Source organism: Sinocyclocheilus rhinocerous, unplaced genomic scaffold (assembly GCF_001515625.1).
Source record: "Sinocyclocheilus rhinocerous isolate Xijiao unplaced genomic scaffold, SAMN03320098_v1.1 scaffold1725, whole genome shotgun sequence".
Lineage (NCBI taxonomy): Eukaryota > Metazoa > Chordata > Actinopteri > Cypriniformes > Cyprinidae > Sinocyclocheilus > Sinocyclocheilus rhinocerous.
The window spans coordinates 357,174-378,336 of NW_015627232.1; the positions used below are offsets into that span (position 1 = coordinate 357,174).

A 21,163-nucleotide genomic window follows, 5' to 3' on the forward strand; every position below is an offset into this window, starting at 1 on the left:
CACGAAGAGCACAAATCAGCTCTTTTGATTGCTCAATCAAGTCAATTTTTAGAAATTTTGTGACTTAACTTTTCTCTTAGAGTAAAAATACTTTAAAGTTTGCTTGTATATTATTCACATATATCCTGAACACAGGCTGTTAAGACTTCTGGGAATCAGCGCCAGCGGTAGGAAACAGCTTGTTGCTGAATAATGGCCACAAACAAAAAGCTAACTACTCAAGGCTAGTCACCTGCTAATGTCACTCTTATCAGAAACTGCAGCTTGTAAAGATATCCCTATCCCGGTTACAACATATTTTCTGGAAATTGCAAGGGTAGAGATGCTTATTCATCCGAGAGAGCGTCTTTCTACGAATGCACTAAGGGTGAACTTGCGGTCTTGCCATCTGTCTGTGTGTCATAAGAGGCTTGGCTGAACGGATGGGTGAGTGGGGACATAAGATTGTTTTTCTCCTGAGTCATGTGCCGTAAGACCCCTGTAGAGTTCACACCCCGGCCTCCTCCCTCTGGGTCTTTCCTGAGTTAAAGAACCTTCCTAAAGATGTGGAGCCAGAATGCAAATCGCTGCAAGATTTCCAAGAGAACATAACAGATTTCTGGACATAAAAGATGGCAACTAAGAAATATAAAAGACTAACAACAAATAGTTGTTTTTTCGACAAAATATAAAGGTTGTTAAAAAGACGATCTTCTGAGCATGAATATATAAAGGTAGGATGCCGTAACCGAACCTAGAGGTTATAATAAATTATCATTACTCTTAGCAGGACTCCTTTTGTCTGGGCCACACGTGAGCTCTGACATCTCGGCTTAGCTGCTGCTTCCTGCATGTCAGGCCTCATTACTGCAGAACCTGCTTTGATACAAGCTGTAGCTGTTTGACTATTTAGTCTTTAAGGCTACATCTATATAACATCAAGTAAAATGTTATTCTTGAAAGACAAAATTAAACTCTTAAAGCAAACACAGGTTATCATATGGCTTCCGTAAACGTAGAGCATACAAGTCAAACAGACTACGTTTATTATGCATTACTTGTTTTTGCATATTTTTGAATCTCTAGTCAACCTTGAAGTATTGATACTTCATCGAAAGGAGCATCCATCTGGCACAGGCTTCAAAATGTTCTGTTTTGTTCAGCAAAGAAGAAAGAAACTTACAGAAACATACAGACATGAATGTAAGCAAAGAGAATTTTCATTTTTGAGCCTATACAGAAAACGGCATTAAAGTTGGCATGAAATGAAAATGAATCTGTTTTTAAATGCATGGTATTGATCTTGTTTGAACAATTCATGTTTTGACCTCGTAATTTTTTATCAAAACGTCATTAACTAGATTTTCCGGTGAAACGACAGACTTCTCTCTGGTGACGTATGCACAACTTCTCCAATCATTTAATCCACTTAAACCCTGCTGCAAGCCCACATCTCAAATCCGATCAACAACCTGCCTTCTTCAACAATCCGTTACACTCGGAAGTACATCACAATATGGAAGAAAAGATCTGATGCAATAATAGATGGGGTTTTACTGTAGGCTTGTTTATACAAGAAAACGAGAGAAAAAATGGGGTATGGCAAAGAGGAATGTGAGCATCACAAAAGAGGGCTTTGTGAACATGAGACACTTTATCAAATGCTAATTTCACTATTTTTCCATAATCAACCTCTCTTGCATAAATAAGCAGCTGAATTAATTCTGACACATATGCAAGGTTGCATTCACACCTATTTGCTTAGGAGCATCTTTACCAGTACATGTATTAATATGCCACATGACTCTTTGGACTCCTTTACACCAACAAGGGGTCAAAGTTTTACTGGTTAGCATAGACTATAGGCCTAGTTAGCACCTGCCGGTTGATGTTGTACAGTAATCATTTGACAGCAACAAAAAGCATCTTTCTCCAATTTGACCGTTCAGAATTAACGGTTTATTTTTTGCAAGCAACTTTAAAAGTGCAAAGCTTACTTTATAATAGCTGAATGTCTTTGTTTAGTTAGAAATACATGTCTCATTTGATGCTGATAGCCTCATGGGCAGAGTGCCGACATATAGTGCTGTTGCGCCCCAGTTCGAGTCCCGGTTCGCATACCTTTTCTGATTGCACCCTCCCTCTCTCACTTTGCTTGCTGTCTATATATACTGTCCTATCACAATAAAGACAAAAATGATCAAAATAAATCTTAAGGGAAAAAAAGAAAAAAGAAACGCATCTCACAATTCTGAGAAATTCTGAGAAAAAGTCAGAATCGTGAGATATAAATTCAGAATTCTTCAGAATTGCACCTTTTTTTGGAAATTCTGAGTTTACATCTTATAATTCTGAGTTTATATCTTATAATCCTGACATTTTTTCTCTGAATCCGAGTATACATTTCGCAATTATGACTTTTTTTCTCAAAATTCATAGTGAACACTGCAATTGTTTTTTAGACTTTTTCTCACAATTCCAACTTTTTTTTTTCTCTCAGATTTGCAATTCTGACTTTATATGTAGCAATTCTGAATGTCAGAGTTGTGAGATATAGACTCGAGTCAGAATTGTGAGAAAAAAGTCAGAATTGTGAGGGGGGGGGACCACAAAAAATACCTTTTTTTTTATCCCGTGGCATTCATACAGGTTCAGTTCACATAGATACTTCACTAAAATAACAGAACTATGTTCTAAACTTCACGTTTGTCATTTAGAATAAAATTCAAGTACATTTGTGCATTTTTAAATACTTTTTTGCAATAAACATGCAGTAACGTACTTACATATTGGTCACAAAATCAAAGGCCCTCAAAAACCAGTCACACCAGACACATCTGCGCTATCTGCAAGGTTCCATTTGTTAAAATTTAAAGCATTTATTAATCTACATTAAACGGATAGTTCACCCAAAAATGAAAACTCTGTTGTTAATAACCCTCATGTTAATCCAAACCTATAAGACCTTTGTTCATCTTTGAAACACAAATTAAGATATTTTTTATGAAATCCAAGCACTTTCTGACCCTCCATAGTTAGCAACGCAACTGACACATTCAAGGCCCAGAAAGGTAGTAAGGACATCGAAAAATAGTCCATGTGACATCAGTGGTTCAACCTTAATCTTATGAAGCTACAAGAATACTTTTTGTGCACAAAGCAAACATATCAACTTTATTCAACAATTTCTTTTCTTCGTTCACGACAGTATCACGATGCATGCGTGTGGTGCTGCTGTCGTAGAACCTGGATGCGCTGCGCCTTGTTTACAAGCAGAGGAAGGCACACGCACAAGTCGTGGTTCTCTCGTGAATAAGCGTCGAAGTCTGACACAGAAGAGAAGAAATTGTTGAATAAAGTCGTTATTTTTGTTTTCTTTGCGCACAATGTCAGCAGCACCACACGCATGCATCGTGATACTGTCGTGAACATGTCGAAGACTGACATGGAAGAAAATACATTTTTGAATGAAGTTGATATTTTTGTTTTCTTTGCGCACAAAAAGTATTCTCGTAGCTTCATAAAATTATGGTTGAACCACTGATGTCACATGGACTGTTTTAACAATGTCCTTACTACCTTTCTGGGCCTTGAACTTTTCAGTTGCGTTGCTGTCTATGCAGGGTCAGAAAACATTTCAAGTTGTATATATTAACAATTTGTTACTGGCAAATATCAATTAACAATGAGCAATATGATATATAATAAATTAAAATTAGCCTAAAAATATTGTTCAGGGTTTGATTGTGATACCTTTATACCTCAATATCGTCCTTGCTTATAGGCTACTGTATGATGATCCATGAACACTATAGTGTACATCCTGTTATGCACCTGTCAAGACGTGTCATGACAAACTGTCACTGGCACGATGACTCATTTCCATGATTTTCATTTGAAGTGAAGTCTTAAGGAAACAGATCTGACTATCCACCAGGAAAAGATGCCTTGCGAACTCATAAACAACATCGCTCCAAAATGTTTGCGCACATGAGGGGAAATGATATTACTCTGTGCAGTGGCCAAGGTCAGCCGCTACTGATCCTCCCCGTTGTCACATTGTAAACACATGGGATCAAGGCATTGGAAATTCTCTTTTGTCAGAATAACATATTTGAGGATAAACGCAATGATTTTCAGTATTGCTGTTGTTACTCTGGCGGAGAGCACGAGTTCAGAGGTGCTATGAGCTTTTGTTGTTTTCACAGGCAAAATGCTTGAATAATGACGTCGATCACTTATACTTTCTTACTCATGTGATTTGTCTACAAAGCAGGTATAAAGTCCACCCCAGACGTAACAGGACGAAACAGATTAAAACATCTCTCATCGTAATCATTACTGTGGTTTCAGGAAATTAGTCGAGTAAACACAGACACAATAGTTAGTGACTTCAAACAAGATGTTAGTGGTCTTTGGGGCCTATGATGGGTCACAAGCATAAAAACTTCTCAAGAAAAAAATAGTTCTTGAGCTGTCAAACCTAACAAACATTTACAAACACAGAGGTAATGCTGACATTTTCATTCTCAGAGAACCATGATTGTCTAGCATCTCTGAAAGTAGTCCTCTTTTGGATTTTATGATTCATAAGATGATTAAATCAGTGGCTTAATGCGTTTTCGCAGTTCATATAGGTCATAGATCACTGGAACAAAAAATTCCAGAGTATTGGGCTGTCACCAAAAACTCTTTCCAGCAGCAGGACAGGAAATGACGTGACTTTTTACACAGACTAAATGAAAGATCCACATTGCAATTAGGAAGCACAATAGGAACATCCTCCTCCACATTGGGGTTAAGAGTTATGACACTCCTGGGAGCTCCTGTGCTTTACAAAAACAAGCCTGTAGAGTTTGCAGCCTACTCACACTGACCCTGGTAGGATGTCCACAGTATGATGATCTGTATCAGCAAAGGATTCAGTGAGTCTGACTCCGGGACACTGATTACACCTACAATACATGTCAGCCCTGTATGGGAGTTGTGGGTCAGAAGTAAGAAAGAACCTGACACAGATGTCCCATAAATTGCTGAAACTATTCTTATAACTTTGTGTTTTGTCAGAATGCTTTATGGGTTAATAATGCACTGACAAACCTGTGCCTTGACTTTTTAGTTATAAAAATATTATTTATTCTGAAAATTAAAAAAGCTGTGGAAAAGCACTTTGAAGGTTAATGGATTGGTTCACTTCCAGAATACAAATTTCCTGATAATTTACTCACCCCCATGTCATCCAAGATAAGATAAGACCCTTATCCCTCGGCTGGGATCGTGTAGAGCCCTTTGAAGCTGCATTGAAACTGCAATTTGGGCCTTCAACCTGTTGGCCATCGTTGAAGTCCACTACATGGAGAAAAATCCTGGAATGTTTTCCTCCAAAAACGTAATTTCTTTGCGACTGAAGAAAGAAAGAACATCTTGGATGACATGGGGGTGAGTAAATTATCAGGAAATTTTTATCCTGGAAGTGAAATTATCCTTGACGGTTTAGAGTTACAAGGGTATTTGTTTTGGGATCAGTAAAATAATCAGCAAGGATACATTAAATTGATCAAAAGTTAACAGTAGAAACATTTATAATGTAACAAAAGTTCTATTTCAAATACATGCTGTTTTTTTTAACTTTCTATTCATTAGAGAATCCTGAAAAAAAAATCATATTAAGCAGCAGAGCCGTTTTCAACATTTATAATAATAATAATAAACATTTCTTTCAGCAAATCAGCATATTAGAAGGATTTCTGAAGGATCATGTGACACTGAAGACTGGAGTAATGACTGCTGAATATTCAGCTTTGCCAACACTGTATTAAAATAGAAACAGTTATTTTAAATTGTAATAATATTTAACAATATGACTGCTTTTACTGTATTTTGATAAATGCAGACTTCATGAGCATAAGAGGTTTCCATCAAAAACATAAAAAATTACCTATATATATTACTTATATATTTTTTCCCCACCATGTTCTGATATGTTGTCAAGCCTTTTGAACAGTTTCATTACTTGTGATATATATATTTTTTAATTATCGAGCTGTTTCATATATTTAAAACATTAAATTTCACATTACACAATTAGTATGCATAGCGAAAGTATCCTGACAATGCGGAGCGGGAGGAGACAAGGCGTAAAACGTTGATATTGGAATCGCTTACCTCTGAGAAGGAAAATGAGGAAGCTGTATTCCCTCTCCCATGGTTGGCAGTGGAACTCCAGCCTCATTTTCTCAGTTAATGGCACCTTTCAGTATCTGCAGTAAACAGGTGCTGGACTCAACACGGCTGGCGTATTCACACGCAGGTACAGGTGGGTGGCCGTTGGCTGCTTGCAACATCCCTCAAGTTTTCCAGGGGTTCCCATCTGTACCCATGCGCTGGCTCCACCACATGGCACAGGGCCCTGGGCCCGGTCTGGTCCATTCTTTAGCTGGCCTTGCACCACGCCTGCACCACATCTGCTTGCCGAGTCTGTTGTTCTACCACAATGAGCAGGAATGCAGGAGAACAGCTAGACCTATAATCCCCAGCCACCAGTAATGGATGCCAAATATGAATAGTAAGCAGGTTATTATTCTTCTCCATCCACATGCTGGTATGTGCAGTGACCATATTGACAGACACAGACTCCTGTTCCGTTTGGAAGGTTTGGCCATGAAGCTGTGACATACCATAGTGATTATGTAGGTAGACTAATATGAGACATTAGTTCTGTAAATGAACAAGGTCACTGTCATTGTTCCCCCTTTAACTTTACAGCTGACTTATATGAGACATCATATATGTTGATTTGAATAGTTAGGTTATTGTAGTAAGTTATTGTCATTACGTTATTATTTATTCAAGCTATTGCAACTTTTAATATCTCACAATTTTGACTATATTAATTTGCAGCTTTATAATTTTGACTTTATATCTCACAATTGCAACATTATTTCTAATTATTGCAACAGTATCTCACAATTACAACTTCACTTCTCATAATTGTGACTTTAAATCACACAATTTTAACTTTATCTCATAACTGCAACTGTAAATCATGATTGCAACTTTATTTCTCATAACTGTGACCTAATATTTTACAATGTGAGTTTATTTCTCATAACTGTGATGTAATATTTCACAAGGTAAATTTGTGTCTCATAACTGTGACATATTTCAAAAGGTGAATTTGTATCTCATAACTGACTTAATATTTCACAATGTGAATTTATATCTCACAATTGTGACTTAATATTTCATGATGTGACTATATCTCATAACTGCAACTTTATTTCTCATCTCACAATTATGACAATTTTAACTTTATATCTCACAGTTGCAATCTCTTTATCTAATCTCTTTATTGCGTCTTAATATTTTACAATGTGAATTTATATCCCATATTTGTGACTTAATATTTCACAAAGTGGATTTATTTCTCATAATTGTGACTAATATATCATGATGTGATTGCAATAATTGTGATCATTTTAATTTTATATCTCAGAGTTGCAATTTCATTCTCAAATTTCAATTTCCGATCTCATTATTGTGATTTAATATTTTACAATGTCAATTTATTTCTTGTAATTAACTTTATATCTCACACTTGAAATATCATAATTGCAACTACGTATATCTTACAGTTGTAATACTGTTATTTTAAAATTTATCTCAGATTTACCTTTTTTCTTTTTTACTTTAAGGCGGGCTTCCAGGGATTATTATTTTAATGTAAAAACTTTTCTTTTTTTCATAAATAATTGTTATTTATATAATTTATATATATTTAATTTAACAGTGAACAGTAGCAGGAAATAACTGTGATAATAGCAGCATGTGCTAGAATCTCAATAATTATCTGTCTGCATTACAGTCATAACTGTAACTGTATGAATACTACGCTGGCATAAATAAATTATGCAGTTGCATTTTTTTTTACATTCTCAGCCAAAGAAAATACAAATAACCATAATGTTGACTTGAATAATGCAATGTGTAATAAATTTTTTTATAAACGACTTTGCATCTGCCTGCATTAATTTGCAAAGTAAAAATCAAAGTATTTTATTGTTTAATCTTGAAAAGCCTTGCAACTTTACAGTGTACAGTATGTGCTGTCTAACTCATTTTAGCATATGGGCTGACGTTATCAGGTGGCTTTTTTCCACACCCAGTCAGGCTTATGATCAGAGCTCGAGCCAGTATGTCTCAGACAGGGGCGTCAATATGCACGACCTCCTCTCCCTCAGGACACTTAATACTTTACCCAGATGTGCTCAGCAAGGTCATACACACGCAGTGTCACACCATCAGATAGCCGCTGTGAGGAAGATGGCGCGTGCTGGAGCACTCTCTTGCATATTTGCCCGGCGATGTGACGTCACTGCTGGGGAAACAGGAAACAGTTGAGACTACCTGACATCCACATTCCACAGAGCTGACCTGAGAATGGAGCCGATCCCGGGAGCAATCAGAGAGAAAAAAACAAGAAGAGCCCATTAAAAAGGGGAAATCTGTTAACTTAAATTATATACCTTTGAAGCATAAATGTCTTAAAGGGTTGTCGTGAGACGGATGCAAATTCAAACGTGAATTTGAAGTTGTAATGCTGTAAGAAATTGTGAAAAGAACAGTTTGATAAACAGTGTATACCACACATTTGACAAGTTATTATAGTCAAGTTGACTGTTTGCATATTTTTAATTGAATCAAGAATGCATGCATGACCTCATTTTACAAATAACAATTCACATAACATTCTGCACATTAATGTAATTCCCAGGCACTGTATTGAGCTAGCCAACACTCTGGCCTATTTAAGGAACATGGAAATAGAGGCCATTCTGTGGGTGACACTGAGTGCAGTGTATTCTTAGTATGTTGCATGGAGAATTATTCAAGTTTCACAAAGGAAAAGATCGTAGCAGATGAGTTGATTGTTTGCCCTGGTTTCCTGAAAGTCAGCAGTCTCCACAGTGACTACAATGGGCCGCAATGTTTATGAAAAGTCTTGGTGAAAACCCTAAAGCAGGCTTAGTCATGGTCACAGTATAAACTTATATCTTATGTTTAATTAATTTAATGTATCAAGTGAAATATAATTTAAATATTGGACAATATTTTGAAATATGCCCAGAAAAGATCAATTTACATAACTGCTACACAACTGTTTTATCTGAAAGAATAAGCACACCCATCTAAACTCTCTTTTTAAGTCTTATTTTAATGAGGTTAATGTGTCCAGTGAAATATAATTAAAATACATGATAATATTTTGAAATATAGCCTATCCAGTAACGATCAAGCTACTTTATCCAACGAGTGCTACATCGCTGTTTTAGCTGAAAGAATAATCAAACACGCTCATTTAAATTCTCCGACTTATTTTTAATTAGGTTAATGTGCCTAATGAAATATGATTAAAACAGTGGATAATATTTTGAAAGATAGTCCAGTAAGGATGTTTACCTGAGAGACAATGATTAAACGCTCTCACGCACATGGTCCTTTCTCTCGTTTGGAATTCGAATGAATCGTTTCAGTGGAAACTAAAGTCCGACTCATTCTAGTGACTCGATTCACTCTAAACGTTTCTCTCTTTGTAGTGGTGGAAAGTCGAGTCTAGACTACTTTTTGGGCGAATTATGATGAACAGATTAAAAAATGATTCTCTAATTCATGTCCCTGTATTATTGTGTACTCGTTTATCTAAAATAATGGTGTTTTTCTTGCATTTGCCTGTTCAAGATACTGTGACCCTAACTGAGATATTAGCCTGTTTATTATTATTACTGGATTGTTAATATTTTTAGTTCATATTTTGTAATATAATTACTAATAAAGCCTAAATTTTGTATAAATATGTCTTTTAGTCTGTTTACATGAAGTATACATACAATGTGTAACTGAATATTTGATTGATTAAAATACACATTGAACACCACCTCTGTCCTTTAGAGTAAGCACACAACACGGCCAAATAAATGTATTGTTTAAGCCTGACAGAAATCAACATTTTAAAATTTTAGTTAATATTTTGTAATATAATTACTAATAAAGCCTAAATTTTGTATAAATATGTCTTTTAGTCTGTTTACATGTTTACATGAAGTATACATACAATGTGTAACTGAATATTTGATTGATTAAAATACACATTGAACACCACCTCTGTCCTTTAGAGTAAGCACACAACACGGCCAAATAAATGTATTGTTTAAGCCTGACAGAAATCAACATTTTAAAATGTATGTAAACATACTGATGTTGAATTTTGTGTTTTACCATGACACAATGCCCTTCCCCAAGGCCAGTGGAATAGGTTGTATTGGGCCCACTTACTCTGAACCTAGAGGTGTCTGGGTCATAAGCCACAATTCAAGCCTCGGCCTGGGGCTGGTGGCCCCAATCACCCCCTCTCTCCCAAACCTTAAGCATTCACTCACAGGCTGTTAATAACAACCTCACTTGTGAAAAGAAATTGGAGTCACATGATGAATGTCCCTTGACTGAAACGTTTCTTAAAAACGAATACGACGCCTCAACTCACATCATAACCACAAGCTACTAGCACTTGTCTTTGGAGCCAGTGACAGAGACAGATTAAGAAAATCTGTGCTGAGCCCGGTGTGTGGCCAAACCAGAGGAGGGTCAAATCGAAGCCCTAAAAAAACCACGGTGTGAGATATTAATCAACGAGAGCCATGTTTCCTCCCTGCTAAAACGAACAGCAGGTTCCCTTTCCCTCGCTATGGGCTCTTTTAATGCGGGGACCGGCCGGGGCCCAAACATCCTGACGGAGAGAGGCTTTACTCTTATCAGGCAGGAAACACTGCTTCTCCGCCACATCCTCTTTACAAGAAACACGACTCAACCGTTCCCAAAAAACGCAGGAAGACCAAGCCAGACTCCAGGATTTGTCAAACGCCCGCCACCGCCTCCCTCTTTCCCCCACTTCAGATTCCTTTTATCAAAAAAGAGGAGGAATTTGAAAAGAGAGGGAGAGAGAGACAGAGGGAGAAAAATAAAAAACGATGAACGTGTAAAACAGTTGACGGGACGAGGTGTATTTATTTATTTCGCAGAGATTATGAAAGTCTGCATCAGCAAGATAGGACAGGCAGCAGAGGGGGGGCGAAGGTAGGGTAGGAGGGGAGTTCCAGCGCTCTGCTTAAGACACGCACCCAGAATAAGACGAGGGGAAACAAAAGGCCCGTGGAGATGGAGGCGGAAAGAAAAACAGCAGAGCCTGTTTTACACTAATCCTCTGATCCGCGGAGGAGTGAAACAGTGCATAATGGGTGTTGCTGATAGCAAACTGGGAACGTAGGGTGGATACCACCAGTTTCCAGGGCTATGGTTATGGCGACGGCCCGCCACGCACAACAACAAAAAATGTAGAGGTCAGCTTCTTGAAGGGACCTCAAACGGTAGCATTCAGTACTAAAATAAATGTGGAAAAAAGCTCCACAAATATTGGAAAAAAATATAAATGTTTAGTTGTAAATATTTCTAAGAAATAAATGTGAAAAAATGAACATTTATAGTTTATATGCTCACTCATGATAAAAAATAATATTATGAAAATTTAAAAAGAGCGAAAAATGTAACTTCCATAAAGCAATTTATATATGAATAATAAAAATGAAACTAAAAAAAGAGCTACTAAATAATAATGAAACTGAAAATAAACCTATAACTTCCAATAAAGCAGTTTATATACATACTACTACTATTACTAACAGTGAGCAAAAAAAATCTTTCAGTCATTACAAAATCAAGAGTCTTTTCACCTGTATTTATTTTGTGTTTTTATTTAGCGGCGTCTAATTCAGATGGGACCTCAGAACATTCACTTTTAATATATCACAAAATGAACAGCATCTGCAACATTTTTTTCTCAAGTCCAGACCTACAGACAGAATCACTGTGCTGTAATTATATGGGCATAAACAATGCAATTTATCATGAAATCTTATGAAAGTCCTCACCATTGAAATCGGCCAAACAGAACGGTGTTCAACAAACATCAATACTGAGCTACGTTCTTCCGCTTGACATCTGTGTGGATATCAAAAATGAGAATACTAAATGTATAAACTCTAAATTTTATTTGAATTAAATTAATATGGAAAACCTAAACTGGCATACAATAGTATTCATTATTATTATTCTTTTAACTGAATATACATATACATTTTTGAAATTAATGTAAAGGGGAAAGAAAGGGCAGAATTTCTTTCAAAATTATGTCCTTTGAAGGAAGAGATCAGCCTTATTTAAATAATTCTTGAGGTAAAACTATTGAGGTTTGAAAAAAAATCTAATGAATATATCTGGACTGAAAAAAAGCAATACAATAAGCTTTAATGCAAAACAATTTGATATATAAATAAGCTTTATAGCATATGTACATGCTTTTGTGGCAAGACATGAGAGCATTTTCTATGTTTGTCCATTTTTTTCTTTTACTTCCGTTCTTTTTTTGGAAACAAAGATGGGAATGAACTTCAGTTTTTTTTTATCTATGCATCCCTGAGGTGTCCTTTGACTTCCTGTAGCTTCTCTTTTCCGCTCCCTCCACGGCCTTCCTTTCACCTGCCAGTCATATTGTCGAGCCCACAGTCTCTGTCTGTGTCAGTTGTCTCTGTTTTGGTGTTTATGAAATGCTGTAGTTGTTGTAATAGGCTGCCGTGGCATCGGCCAATACAGAGATGAGACTGGTTTCCGTAGCGCTGCTGGAGCAAACGGAAGCCGGCGTTACCTGGATGTGTCCCGTGACTGTCATCCCGCCCTGTTCGGGGTGATAACTAGTGGAATTTAGGTACTGGTCGAACTCATCTCGGTCTACCTCACTCAGCAATTCAGCCTGGCTCAGCTGGTCCAGACCCTCCAGGTGCCCCTGCTCTGGAGGAGGCGAAAGCTGGCCCAGGTGCCCCTGGTGCCCATGATGGATCTGAACCTGCGGGAACGAAGGGCTGTAATAGGACAACGGAGGAGCTGTGATAAGGGTCACCCCACTTCCCTGGTGGGACATCGGGATGTGGCCCAAATGTGAGCTCCCACAGTGCAAAGGTACCTGCTGGGAGTAATCGGGATGGTAGGGGTGTGGACTGCTCATGTGCACCGGGGTGGGACGCCTGTCGTCTGGGCAAGAGGTGGAGGATGAGCAGGAGCTGGTGGAGACTGAGCTGGAGGACGAGTAGTAGGTCTGGTGTTCGTGATCCACGGCGTCCAGAGGCGACATCTCAGGTGGCGTTGGCAAGCCGTACGGGTACATATCGAAGCTGCTGTTGGAACTGGCGGGATCTCTGAAGACCCTGACACCGGGTAGAGCTGTGCTGGGAGAACCGAAGCCACCACTGCCACTCACACCGCTCTCGTCGTCTTTATCAAGGGGGTGACAGCAGCCTCGGCGGTCCGGGAGGGAGTTTTGGTCGGGGCCGAGGGTGGTCAGGAGGAAGCCAGGGTCCACGCGTTTACAGATGCGCTTCAGCTGCTTCTTCCTACGAGGACGGTATTTATAATTGGGGTAGTCCTGCATGTGCTGCACCCTCAGCCGCTCCGCTTCCTCCACGTACGGTCTCTTCTGTGGTGGAGTTAAAGCTTTCCATGACTTTCCTGTTGGAGAGAGAAAACAGGAACATGAGACTTAATACTGTATTTTTAAAGGATCCATTTGGAGTTTTGAAGATTGTCCAGTTATTAACTGTTCCCTTTACAATCATATTAGCACCAACACAAAATAATTCAATGGTTTATTAGTTTACAAACAGTTAGTTTATCTGCTTCTGTATTGTGCAGCAAACAAAGCTAGATTAAATAATGTCTGCATAAGCATTTTTTGAATATTTTAACAGAAATAATACAGATAAATAATCAACAACTAGTACAATGGCAGTTATAAAAATATATATTTTTGAAGATAGTTTTAAAAGCTTTATAAAGGTACATTATTTGTAACTTGGCATACATTTGATAATGTTTGAATTATAATAATGGCAGTAATTATACTGAGTTTATAATTTATAGCTTTTAAAACCACTTGAAAGAATTTTCAAAAATTAGAACAGCAGAGAAAAAATACATAATTTCCTAAAATGCCAATTACTGTTAAAACAGGCCTGCAAATGTATCACAACTAAAATCATGTATAGCAGTAAATAAAACTGATACAAATTATATACACATACAAATTATTATTTCAGAACTTCTAATTCATTCATTACACTTGTTGTACACTTTTCTTTCAGTTATTTCTTATACAAACCCAAAGTTTAATTAATAAATCTGAAATGGTTTCTATTATCATTTATTTTTATTATTGTTTTTAAATAGTTTAAATATTTAAATTATTTTTTTTTTTAAAAAAATGTTTTTACATTCCACAAGACGTTGGTTGGATATAACTAACTAATACGGGTTCTTCAACTGTTCTTTTCAGCACCTCAAGTTTAGCAAAGCAAAGCAGTTCTTGAGTTGGTTATAGGATTCTTTGAAAATTGTAAAAGGTCTTGAAGTCACATTACAAGTTCATAAGATCAGAGTATTGGTTTCTGGATTCTTCACCATCAGTACATCTATAGCCTATGTAGGTTTTCTAAAGAACTAGAGAATGCGAAAAGGTTCTTCAGTTGTATCAAACTTAAGAAAAAAAACTATTTTTGTTCTATTTGGAACGTTTATGTCTAGTTCATAAGTGCATTCTGTGACATCTGAATGTTTGTTGTCTTGATCCACAATGAAATTATCATGACATTAAATTATTAAAACTTCTCATTATGAGGTCAACTTCTCGATTTTTGAATGTCAAAATGAAAACGAATCCCTTCAGCCGAAGCTGTCATGAAAATAAAGGAAGCTATTAAAAATATAAGAAAAAAATGTTATTTAACCACTAATTCACAAGATGCCATGTTATATTGTGTCGCTGGTTAAAGGGTGTTATTATAGGCACAACATGCATCAAAAATAGCAATCAGAAGCCAGGACTGGGATTATCCATTTTATGAATTTTGATTTAAAATTTGGAAGCCTGTAATGAATGATGATGCCAGGCATGGAAAGAGTGTGAGTGGGGTTAGTTGGCATATGGATATAAAATTAGAATAATTAACAATTCATTCATGTTGGGGTTGGTTGGCAAAGATGTGCAACAAATATAGTAATGTAAAAAAAAAAAAAAAAGACATTCTGTCAAGAATGATTTCCACTAGTACTCTTAAAATAATGAAAAGCATGGTAACCAACACCAGTTTCCACTTTGCTACTGGAAAAGCAATACAAGATTCTTCATAAAATTATATAATCAATTGTACATAACATTTTAAAAATAGCAAAGGTGTTGAAACGTTTAGATATTTAAACCTGTTTTGATGGGGCCGCCAGTATGCGTCCAAGTTTCAGCAGAATTCATGACGCGTTTTACATTCTCATTATTCATTTTCGCTTGAGGAAATTGTTATTTAACTTCCATCAGACATGACACAGAACTTTCAACAGACAGGTTCTACATCACTTACTCATCAAAACCGGTCGTTCTGCACAATGATTCACATGTCAGACAGTTCAGATCCTCCCTTATACTTCTGGTGCTCCATACCGACATGAGGGCTGCTGTATGTAACTCCTATTGTCATGATCAGATGATGGAGTTCCTGTTGACAGCTGTATCGGCGGTTCATGAAAGCTGCAGCAAAGACCCGAAGAGTTCAGAATAAACCAATGATCTACTCAAGAGAATCTAAACCGAGAAACTGGTGTTTAAAAAAAAAAGTATCATTTTATGACTGACCTTTGAATTTCTTCCTGTAAGATTCAAAGAGTTCAAAGGAATGATTGGTTCCAGTGCAGTGAACAAGCAGAGGACGAACACCATTAAAATGAGGGATTCATTCACTGAAGGAACAGGAAAAGGAGCTTGATGCCCCAGAATGCAAAAACATTACGACAGAAAATGACACTTCCTGCTCTCCTCGTCCTACCTGCACATGTTTGGGTGTGACAAATTGGATGTGTAAACTGTGTTTACTCATTTTTGCCGTTCACTAGATAAACATCTTTCTGGTTCTGCATTTTGAGGCATGATTTCCTGTTTCGTTTGATTAACGTTGGCGGATTGCAGACGTACCTGCTGCTTTGTGTTGACGCAAACACCTACTGAGAAGTTTTAGCTATAAGGAGAAATGCTTTATTTTTGTCACATGACCAAAAATGTATAAAGGGCCCATGATGCACACCTGCCTGGTTGGGATGCACAAGTCATAAATAGTTGATTTAATATCAAAGCAAACATGCGTAAATATATATGTATGTATTTTTTTATGTTTTTGAAAGAGTAATACTGTGATATATTATTCCAATTTAAAATAACTGTTTTCTATTTGAATATATTTTAAATTGTAATTTATTCCTGTGATGGCAAAGCTGAATTTTCAGCATCCTTCTTTTTTAATTATGTTAATAGACCATGAATTATTACTTTTTAGCAATGAATCATTAAATGAAGCATTCTCTTAAAATGGTAGTCATGGGGTAAAGTGTGTCAGATACTACAGGGTAAGTCAGTTAATCAACTAATAATAATAATAATAATAATAATAATACATTTTGACTCCCTTACTATTACAAATACTGTTTACTGTAACAAAATGTTGAAAATTGTTCTCTACATTGAAATAAACTATTTCCTGATAAATGTATAAACGATGCATTAGTTAAAAAAATACATTTTTGTAGACATTATTTGAAATGTAAATGCATTTTGACCTTAATAAGGGCATTTTCTGCTGTCAGTTTAAGTTAAATACTTCAATGGACTCAATTAACCGAAATATTCTGAACTATGGCTGTTACCTTTAAATTAAAATTTAGATCAAATACAATATTATCTGTAAATAATGGACAAGATCACACATATCATAACAGAAATGCAGAAAACATTTGAAAATAACTGAGCCATGCTGTATGTTAATGTCTATTTTGATGTATTTATTATTTCAAGATTTGGAGTTGGAGTGTTTTTTTCATATTCAGTGTTTCCAGAACTTCTAAAATACAAGATACATTCGAAAACACTCTTAATTTATACAAAACTCCTAAATTAATTAATAATAATAAATGTTAGATGAATTCATAAATCGGCAGGTCTGACCCCACAGTTGAAATATCAGGGGTATTTCTGACCGTGCCTATTATGTGGGGCAAGTTGTGTCACTGGACCACTTTGTTTTAATATAGGCTAGGCTATAATATATTTTAAATCTCATTTCTCCATCCCTAGAGGACAACATAAGCAAAATGTGACACATCTCACATCTTCCCCCACTCCCCCTATTTAAGGCTTTGACAAAATAATCTGCCCTTTAATTTTTTTTCTTCTCTAAAAGAAACGATTGAAACGCTCAAAAAAAATCTCCATCTTCTCATCCTTCCCCTTTTGACAAGCACCTCAAAAGGGATTCTGGATATGGACCGTGGGAATAGGTAGGATGTAGCTCCATTATTTCACGATGCTTTCAGATTTACCTCAGAAGCAGATGCCATTTATAGCGGCAGTCATGACACATAAACAAATTAAGCCGTTGCTGTGTGGCAGATTCTACAATTATTGTTCTGAGTAGCATAAACTGTCCGTTTCCTTTTCCCTCTTTTTGCTCCATACGCCCACTCAGACTCAAAACAAGACGATCTTTTGGGGTTTCTGCTATCCTCTCAAAATGCCGTATTCTTGAAAATGTTAGTCTTTGATTGTCTCTTTAATAAACTCACGACAAAGTTGAACAAAGTGCACGAGAACGTCAGTTCCATTGGATTTGATTAATCTAGTAAAACAGGACATCCTTTGGTATTGCTGATTTCGAGAGGATCAATATTGACCGTGTGACAAGGACATTAGGATTTTAAACAAAAGCATCGTATTTGCTGCCAGTTACTCTGCACCAGCTCAAGACTTCAGGCGTATATACTTAACATACATTGGTTAAGCTCGACCCAATGGTTGACATTATCATTATGAAAAGACCGCAAAGCTACACATTAGTGTGACAAAGAAAAGCAGTGTCACGCCGAGCGGTGTACTATTAATCATGCGCTTAAAAAAAAAAGCAAAACGTCTTTGTTTAGCGTCATCATTAAGGATATGTGCATAATAGGTGAGATTAAATTTAAGTCCCATGATCCATGTCCCAAAACCGTCTATTTGTATAAATCATACTGACAGTAAACACTGCTGACATGTTGGGCTGGTCAACTTATTTCTGAGAAGACTATAAGACAAATCTGGCCAAACGGCAGATGCGAATCAAGACTGAAATACCAAACACAAAGTAGTTTTTTATCCTATAAACTAATTATGAACTGCAATGCAAATGACTATTTCATCACTTAAGTCACTCTTCAGTCATCATTTGTTGTCTATTTTAAAGGGAACAATAGGAGTGAACGGGCAGACACCTGACACACAATTTGTACAAGCAATATTCACAGAGCTGGTTTGTCAACATTGCATAAGTTATGCTTGTGAAAAATGATTTTTTTTGTATATTGGAACCTGAGGTGACTGTCACAAATTTCACAATACCGCCAGACACAATAAAAGAGTTATTTTAAACACACTACCCTTGTATTCTGCACAGGACCATGACTGGAAAAGTTTTACACGGATGTGGCAAAATAATGAACTGAGACCTTTGTTTTGAATACTATTAGTCATTTGCAATCATTTAAATTAATAAGGGTTTAAAAGAGTGCATGTGAGCACAGTTTAAGAATCAATGTCATATCAGTACTGTTAACCCAAAAAAGAAAACCTGCTATTTGCTGTAGATGAGTTTGTTTCTTCATCAGAACAGATTTGGAGAAATGTAGCATAACTTGCTCAGCAATGGATCCTCTGCAGTGAATGGGTGCCGTCAGAATTAGAGTTCAAACAGCTGATAAAAACATCCAAGATATTCCACAACAGAACTCCAGCCCATCAATAGCCTACTATTTTGTGAAATGAAAAGCTTTGCGTTTGTAATTAATCCATCAAGATGTTTTAACTTCAAACCATTATTTCTGCCCAAAATACATAGTCCCCCGTCCATTATATTAACTTCTCTAGTGAGAACGTCGTCTCGTCTGAATCGGGAGGAAAATATGTACAAATCAAGCATGGTTTAGAAGTAAAAACAGTTCTAAACAAATATGTCTAGAGATTTTGATGTGAGAGGACAACAGGGGGTGAACTTTTTCACTGGAGGAAGCTTTATTATGGATTATGAGCAACTGATGTAATGCTTAATTTCTCTTGTTCTGATGAAACAAACTCATTTTTATCTTGAATGGTCTGAGGGGGAGTACATTTTCAAATGTTCATAGTTGGTAAACTATTGCTTTGACAAATTGGAATTTGGATTAGAATTGAATTAGCCATATCAGAAATGACAGGAATTCTATTAGTCCTATATGATCTATAACAAAGCAAAATTATATAACTGATTTTGACTAATTATGCCAATATTTGTCTGGTTATGTAGAATACATAATTTCTCACCTGATTAGTCCTATTTTCTCTAAATTATGTTAAATGTACTGAAAATGATGAACACAGATTTAGCTAAGCATTCTTCCATCATGGACTATATAAAAACACTTTAAGGGGAGACACTGCAGGCAAAAGCACTGTTTTTTCATGCACCAGTCAACTTTGAGATTTTGGGCTTTTTGGCTTTTCATAAAGTGTTTTTTCAGACTAGTGGAAAGAAAACATCCAAAAGACACTGTTAAGCGTTTCTTTTATAGCATTTTATCTATTTGTGTCAATAGATTTCAATTACAATACAAATTTTTAAAGGCCGTTTTCTCAAAATGAGTTTTTTCTCCTACACTGAGCCATAAATCTCCACTTCAGTAGCACTTACACACACCAAACTTTACATTTTTATTCCTGTCTATATTCTGAAGGTTTTTACAGAGGGATTTGTTCATATATAATTTCCTTGATTATATACAACATTTTATTTCCCCCAAAATTTTGAAAATATATTGTTTTCTGGCCGTTCAAAGTATTTTCTGAATTATGGAGTGACAAAAATAGATACCCAAAATTCCCTCTGTAAAAACATTTGCCTCTGGATGAAGTCGTTTTCAAAATTCGTTTATTTTTTTTGACATATTAGTGTTCAGATTTTTGTACTAGAAATGTATGCAAATTAGCACATATTTCATTAAAATAATGCCTCATTTGCATATTTAAACATAACATTTTACAAAACTTGTAATACAAATTTTTTTTGCAATTATCAATGTAATCAATCAACTGGGTAAGTAAGGTGATAATTAGTAGTAACGTTTTTTTACCCTATTCACCTGCAGTGTCTCGCTTAAATATCATTTAAAAAAATAATATCAATTAAGTAATTTCTATAGGTGGCATTTGAAACATTAAAGGGGTCATATGATGCGATTTCAATTATTCCTTTCTCTTTGGAGTGTTACAAGCTCTTGGTGCATAAAGAAGATCTGTAAAGCTGCAAAGACTAAAGTCTCAAATCCAAAGAGATATTCTTTATAAAAGTTAAGTCAGCCACGCCCTCCTAAAACGGCTCTTCCAACACGCCCCCACGTCTACGTCACGATATGGGAAGATTTGCATAACGCCGCCCAAATGTTCACGCAAAGAAAGAAGGTGTAACTTTTATTCTCGCTGTAGTATTGTTGTTGATGACCGATGAGCTTTGTAAAAATCGACGCGTTTCAGAAAGGCGGGGCATAGAGGAGAAACAATAATGTACAGTATGTGGAAAATAATGTGTTTTTTTAACCTTAAACCACATAAACATTTCATTACACCAAATACACAAAATAATGTTCTTTTTAGCAACATCATATGACCCCTTTAACAAATCTGCTTATGAAAATACCCGTTTTGTGATATATTACTCATTATGAAAATGATATCCTTTTCGCTACATTCAGGAATTTGAAATGCTGCACAACATTATTATCTCTCTATGTATCAGATATATTGCATAAATTCTGCATACACACACACTAACAGACATATCTATGGCCAATTTTGCTCTTGTAGCATGCATCCAAGTATTTTACTTCCTGGAAACCTGACAACAAAGAAAAACACATCAACCACACATACAGTTTAGATGTTTTTAATATTTTTTTCATAGTTTAAATATGGAGATACAAACCA

At 36.2% G+C, this 21,163-nt stretch overlaps 1 protein-coding gene across 1 annotated transcript; it reads right to left on the reverse strand.

Annotated features, from left to right (window-relative positions):
* Positions 1–12,536: 12,536 nt before the first annotated feature.
* Positions 12,537–15,577, reverse strand: LOC107723484 (transcription factor Sox-7-like). The gene is made up of 2 exons (XM_016532130.1): positions 15,556–15,577; positions 12,537–13,590 (listed from the first exon to the last, which is right to left on the reverse strand). Exons 1-2 carry the CDS (start codon positions 15,575–15,577, stop codon positions 12,629–12,631), a joined length of 984 nt encoding a protein of 327 aa, XP_016387616.1. The 3' UTR covers positions 12,537–12,628.
* Between the last annotated feature and the right edge of the window lie 5,586 nt (positions 15,578–21,163).